At 41.5% G+C, this 6,994-nt stretch overlaps 1 protein-coding gene across 1 annotated transcript in view; it reads right to left on the minus strand.

Annotated features, from left to right (window-relative positions):
- Positions 1-6,994, minus strand: part of wtip (WT1 interacting protein) — an 88,201-nt gene extending 81,207 nt beyond the window's left edge. Inside the window, exon 1 of the mRNA XM_056478456.1 lies at positions 5,462-6,994. Coding sequence (XP_056334431.1) covers positions 5,462-6,770 — 1,309 coding nt within the window. The 5' untranslated portion in view covers positions 6,771-6,994. The remainder of the gene's footprint in view (positions 1-5,461) is intronic.

The raw sequence follows: 6,994 nt of genomic DNA on the forward strand, positions 1-6,994 counted from the left end.
ATTAAAGTGACAGTTCACCCAAAAAAATGAAAATTCTGTCATCATTTATTCATCCTCCACTTGTTCCAAACCTGTTTGAGTTTCTTCTGTTTAACATAAAGTGTGGTTGCACGGTTTACCGGTACTATGGTAGTATCGTGATACTATGGCTCCAAAATACTGGCGGTGACGAAACGGTAGTATCGTCATTAACGGTCTGTCTACAATACATAATGTTGCATGTGGAAAAGTCACTAAAATGCTCACACGCTTGTGCAATAGACCATTTTACTTTAATAGTCTATGGAGCCTTCTAAGGTTGCAAAACTGTGTAGAATTCAGGCCTCTTATGGTAGCCTATTGCATGTTTTCTGATGCTTCAGTTCGAACCTGAATCTGTTCATTTCTGCTTCTGTCAATATAATTTAAAAGCTACAACAATCGTGACAATCTCTTAAAAAGAACGACTCACGAACTAAAATTGTTAAATCATTTGGATGCTTACCTGATAAGACTATAAAAAAAACAATAGATGAAAAACTCAAAGGAGCAACGGGAAACCTTGAAACAATTTTTGAAAACTTTATATAGCATAAGTAACGAATTTCACTTGGTATAATTTGTATCTTTATTTTAATGTATTTTTTGTTGGTCTGAATACATTTTAGGTGAAGAGACGTGCAAATATTTTTTTTAATAATAAGGGAGTTATTAATTCAGTTAAAGTAGGCATGTTATAACCAAGCGGCAACCTCCCGCTCTCCCTCGGGAAGCTAATACAGAAGTAACTGAAACTGCAATTCATCAAAATTGCGCTAGTCCTGGCTCCTTAATAGAGCAAATTGCAGTTGAACCCACTGTTAGAATGGCCAACTTTACAGCAGAAAAAAGGGTGTTTACAGCCTGGTACAAAGAACGATTTTGGTTCATATAGCTCTTATTACCCTCCATGACAACTGTGAGGGGGTGAATTTTTTTATAACTCATCCATTTCCTTTATATTAGGTTATATTAAGTTTGCATAATTAAGGGCGTGGCCACTTGAGTGACAGCTAGGTCTCGCTGGTCGCCGTCACTTCACCTCAGCTGAATCCGGCAGATTAGCCACTGATCTCGGCATATTCATCGTATTTTTGTGTTGTTTTGTGTGGCTTTACACAGTCAGCTGCCTTTTGGACTTATTTCTTACAATGATCAGATGATATGTGCACTTAATTTTGCTCACAAACCATTCACGTGGCCTCCGTTTCCCATGTGAGTAAAGTTATATACTTGTATACCATCTCTATAAATGTATTTGTTTTATTTAAGATCATTTATCATTAATATTTTTCTTTAGACCCGTAAAGCACTCCAGAATGTGACAGATTGATTAGCTGTAGGCTCTAGAACAGTCATCTGAAGCGTTATCATACAGTGTTATGCTGGATCTTATCAATAGTCTTGCATTTACTAACACACACACATCTGAAGTGTTTGGAAGTAATTCGCGTTTTCCTCCTGTAGAAAAACGTCATAAGAACAATGTTTAGTGGCTCAGTGTATTACAGCAGTGTTTTAAAAAGACTAAACACTTTATTGATATAGTGAACAGCCAAGCACATGTGGTCAGAACACAAACGAGCCGCAGGTAATAAAGTATCAAGCGTTTCTCTCAAAGTAAAATCTGTCTGCCAGGTGTAAGCAAAGTGCCAGCAGGTGTCTGTAGCTCCGCTCACTCTCCGCCTCTTTGCCCTTGTTTGGTATTCCGCCGGGGGTGCGATGATGCGCGAACAAAAGGGCGACGGTTGGCCGCGCCTACTTGTAGCTTCTTTTGCAGTGTTCAGAAACCTATAGGTGACGTCACGGATGCTAACAACTAAAATATAGTATTTCTGACAATTCTCTTTATTTCATGGATTTGAGTTATGAATTACAGTCTCGCAATACTACTTGGTATCACGATATTTCAACTGGCATAGTATCATGACATGAATTAATAGTATCGCGACAACTCTAACATAAGATCACAGCTTTTAGGGCTGTGCGATTAATCGAAATGCAATCATGATTTGAAATGTTGCCATTAGCTAATCACAACAGGCTGCGATATGAAATAAGTATTATTCAATTTCCCCTGCCCAGAGCAAATACGTGACTGCCGTCTGTGATTGACAGTCTTACTAGCCAAATGAGTGAGCACACTTTCGTTCTGCCCAATCAGAACTGCTCAATCAAACTATACGGTATGCCAACAATAAAAAACTAAAACCAACAAACAAACAGAAAAGCGCGGACAAGTGTGGTGATGGGGTTTGAAATTTCAGAAGCATTAATAGACATTGGTAATATGGGAATATTTTGGTTTCAGTCACAGACACCAAACAAAAACAGGTCATTTCTTAGAGCTGTCGTAGAATTGTTGCCACAGCATGAAGAAATAAATCAACTAGTACCTAAAAAAGCACCGCAGGCGGCTATATGAGGAGTGTCTAGTTAAAAAGTGGATAGAAAGTATTGCCAGCGACACTCAATCTAGTAGCAAACAACAGCAAAGAACAATTTCAGAGTTATTTCAGCCATGTTAGTTTGCTGAGTGTTCTGTATTATTATAATTATTAAGTTCTCCCTAATTTGAGTTCAACTTGTTCACAGAAAGGTAAGGACATTTTGTTTGTGTTAGATACCTGCTCTAGAGAAAAATATGTGTTTTATTTCTGAATATTTAAAAACTAATTAAAATAAATGTTTGAGTAAGTTCACATCTGCGATTAATAATAATACTAAGCTGAAGGAAAATGAATGAATGAAAAGTTCATATCTTTTCAGTTCCTTTATTTACACTCACTGCATTTTACCAGTAAGAAGCTATGATACAGATTATTGAGCTGAAGCTTGACTACAAAACTATATCGCAAATCCCAATATCTGTCAAAAACAGCCCTAGCAGCTATTAATTCCATATAATTTTGTTCCTCCTGTGGATGCCAATGGCTGCTTTTCCCCCAACATTCATCAGAATATTTTGTTTTGTGTTTAAGTAATTCGTAAAAAAGTTTAGAACCACTTAGGACTGGGCGATATGTCAAAAAAAGCAATCTCAATAATTATTTTCCATATTGAACGATAATGATATATATTTCGATATAAGCTGTTAATGCTTCCAGATTTAAAAGAGAACCCAAACAATGAATGAATCCACAAAAATGAGAGGGCTCATTAAATGGTGGCCAAAAATTCCATATATCTCTAATGTCACACTTTTAGATTCCCATTGTTGCACATTTCTGTTGTTTGATTGGCTCTTAGGTCAATATAGAGTTAAAAAGTCCAGAGGTTATCATTGACATGACATAAATTTTACCGCAATTCGATATAATATCATTCATCGGCCCAGCCCTAGAACAACTTGAGTGTAAATAGTGAGAAAATATCAATATTAGCGTGAACTACCCTTTTAAACACTGTTGAGTTTTATTCAACCAGCAGCAATTGTCCTCCAGATACTAAAACAAACATGTTAAAATATTGTTTACTCCAGTCAATACACCTATAAATGGGAATTCTGGGGTCTTAAATTCCTCTATTCATTTTCTGCTGTTTCACCTGATTTAAACTATAAGCCTAATTACAAATTAGGATTTCCCTAAGAAGAATACACGTTCAGAATGCCTTTAAAGAACATTTGTGCTGATGTTCGGGACTTGGAAGGACACTGGCAGGAAGTGGCGTTCAAACTGGGAGACAAAGTATGTACTCTCTGAAGACTTGCCTTTTTCCGTCCAGGTCCGGGCCAAAAAACAAGCTGCTAAGAACACTGTTTGTCTGCACACTGACTACAATGTCCTTTTTGGGCAGTGCCAGTTGGATATACCAGCAGCCTTTGTTGTGATTGGTCTACCAGTGCTGCCTGGAGTGACCAAAACCAATCAGCAATCAGCTGGTTACAATGCGAAACGAGCCAGATCACCCAGTTACTGAGTTTTTTTAGCCAAAATTCGTAGTCATTTGGCACCATGCGCCAACCTGCATAGTTAAACCCCGTGAGTTGGATGCAAAACTTGTGTTTTTATCAAAACAACACACTTAATATATAAACAAATAAAACAGTAAGTGTTTATAATACTGTCAGCATATTAAATTTAACTTAATCAGGATGTAAAACAACCCAATTCTTTCTCAAACTATAGATTGTCTGGTCTCACATCTGTCTCCTGGGCTCCAAAAGACCGTAATAATGTCTCAAACTGTGCTGAAGTATATATCAAAATCTCTGTAGACCAAATGATCTGAGTGGCTGATTTTATACTCCTACTGGATTTATATTCTGAATGCATTTTATAAATCAGTTCGGTCTGTTTTTATTTCACCTATGGGAGATTAGAAGAAATAGCCATGACAGATATTAATTCATTAGGCCTTAAGAGCCATAAAGAGCAAATACTAAGCATTTAATTGCACTAAAGAAATAAAATGACAGTCAGACTTAAATATCCCAGTATGCCTTGTGAAATGTTAACTTTTTTGGCATTGGGCATCTTTATCATACAGCCTCAGGGTGAAACAAAGTGTGTATTAATGACGATTTAACCTTCTCAAAGATCATCATCAGTGTCAGACATATAAAGTGCTCAAGTACAAACCCTCCTGTCCTGAAAGCACACTGATTCATTGACAAAACATGATTTACACCTGTTTTCCCACACCCTAATGACTCTTTAATGAGTTCAACACAAAGGCTGCTCTGTGCTGGCTCTGGTGGAGGCTGTTTGCATGTGTCAAGGTGTGATTATGACTTTGCAAACAACAATTCTGGATGTTTATTCAAAGTAAAGTTTTGTACTTAAGCAAAATGATTAAAAGCAAAGATTTAAGCTATTCCAGAGTTATGGATGTGACATTTGCAGTCACATAAACTCACAGAGAATGTTTATGTTAGGATGCATTGAAACATCTGTTTATGTTATCAAAAAACTAACCACAGATTTAGACGTAAACGTGTGTAAACGTGTTTTATACTCAAATTGAGGGAAATAAACGTGTTATGGATGTGACATTATACAATATACTTTTTATTCATCAAAATTCTGTATCATAATAGGAAAATTTGTGAATTAAGCTGTGTGACCCAAAAGACACAACACTAATCAAAAGGGTGAGTTATCATATTTATTTTTAAATATTTAAAAAGTATATTTATTTTATTTTACATTTGTGCATTTATGAGAAAAACGCTTTATTATGTGTGTGCCATCGGTCTGTTGTGGATGTGACAGATGTGAAACTGGCACTTGTATGACTTTGGTAAATCAAATAGTTTGACAGAGTTAATTTTGAGTATTTTTACAGTATTGTAAAATACAAGCCTTCACAAACAACTTAGAAAGGGTTTCAATATTTTGGTGAAAACTTTATTTCCTTCATGACAAGGTTGACATTTGCGACCTTGATGTGTATTAAAATAATTAGCAGTAAATAAATAAATCACGCTGGATCTACTCACCAAAATATTCCTTTTTCATGTGTATCTCGAGCTCTTTCTCCAGCTCCAGGGTGAGGGCCTCCAGGCGCCGCTCCGCCTGACTGGGGCCGCTGTCCCGGGATGGAGTGACCTGGTACGGCAGCTTGAAGCGCTGCCCCCCGGCGCCCGCCTTGCAGTAGTTAAACCCAATGTTGACTTCTGAATTCTGCTGCTGGGGCTCCTCCAGCACGGGAAACGTCTGCAGGTGCACGCGGTTGTTGTGAAGGCCGTTTGGCTCAGTGAAGTCCTGCAGCAGCGCGTCCTCTGGCAAACCGGGTCCCAGCATGGGCAGCTGGAGCTCGGGATACGCGCTCATGGATCCCCTGGAGCTCCGCGAGCTCCTGGAGCTGTGGCTGGAGATGCTGGAGCGGGGACTAACCACGCAGTTAGCCGCCACAGCGGGTTGGCTGCAGATGCTGGACCGAGGACTGGCCATGGGGATGCCGTGAACCGCGGCGCTCTCCGGGTCATGGCTCCCGGCCGGCGTGAAGCGCGAGTCGGAGTAGCTGGAGCGCGGGCTGGTGGTGCTCGACCTCGGGCTGATGTGCCGCTGGTCGTAGCCCATGCTGATTCCGCTGGTTCGGTTGCTGCTCGGTTTGCTGCCGCAGTCGTAGCTGTTGAGGCTGGTTCTGGGGCTGGAGTGCTTACTGGTGTCGCTGGCCGTGCTGGCGTAGCTCGAGCGCGGGCTGATCACGCTGGTTCCTTCGCCCTGTCCGGGAGACACCAGGCTGGAGCGCGGGCTGCTGATGCTCGACCTCGGGCTCGTGTGTTTGCTCTGATCCTGCGATGAGTGTGATGAAGCCAGGCTGGAGCGAGGGCTTGTGGCCGTGTATCTGCCATCAGGGCTGCTCATACACAGGCTGTTGCTCCTCGCGCCCGAAACGGCCACCTGTTTCCCCAGAACGAGTCCGTCGTACGCGCAGCCGGTGCTGTACCGGTGTCCCTGCACCTCCGCGTGCGTGTATCTCCTGAGACGGTCCGACGTGCCGCTGTAACACGGCAAGGCAACTTCGGATTTGGTGCAGTACACATCGGGATCAGGATAAACCGCTTCCCTCTGCGGAGAGCAGAAATCTAGAGGCACTGAGGCTCGGTTTCCGTTGACGGAGCGCACGGGAGCCGCGCTGTAGACTTTGTTCCCGGGCGTAGAAGAGCTGCCATTCATTCGCTTAGTTTTCTCCATGTCGGGGTTCGGTTCTCCGTACATCCCATCTTGATAAACGTCATATATTGAGAGGTTTTCCATCAGTTTGCTCGCTCTGCGCCCCGGATCCTCGTCGTATTCATCCATGTCGGACCGTGAGGCGAGTTGAGGGAACGGGGGAGCGCGCGGAGCACTAGTCAACTACAGCACAAACTGCATTTTTACACGGAAAAACGCCGCCTCAGGCGAGCCATCGTAGCCTGTTTGCGATTACTTAGTCCTTCGCAGTCATTTCGTCACGATACATGATCCCCGCCTGTCGATTTGTGGCGATACAGCCGTCGTGACAAAGTTTCCACACAAGAGACCGT

The sequence above is a fragment of the Danio aesculapii genome, chromosome 18 (assembly GCF_903798145.1).
Source record: "Danio aesculapii chromosome 18, fDanAes4.1, whole genome shotgun sequence".
Classification (NCBI taxonomy): domain Eukaryota; kingdom Metazoa; phylum Chordata; class Actinopteri; order Cypriniformes; family Danionidae; genus Danio; species Danio aesculapii.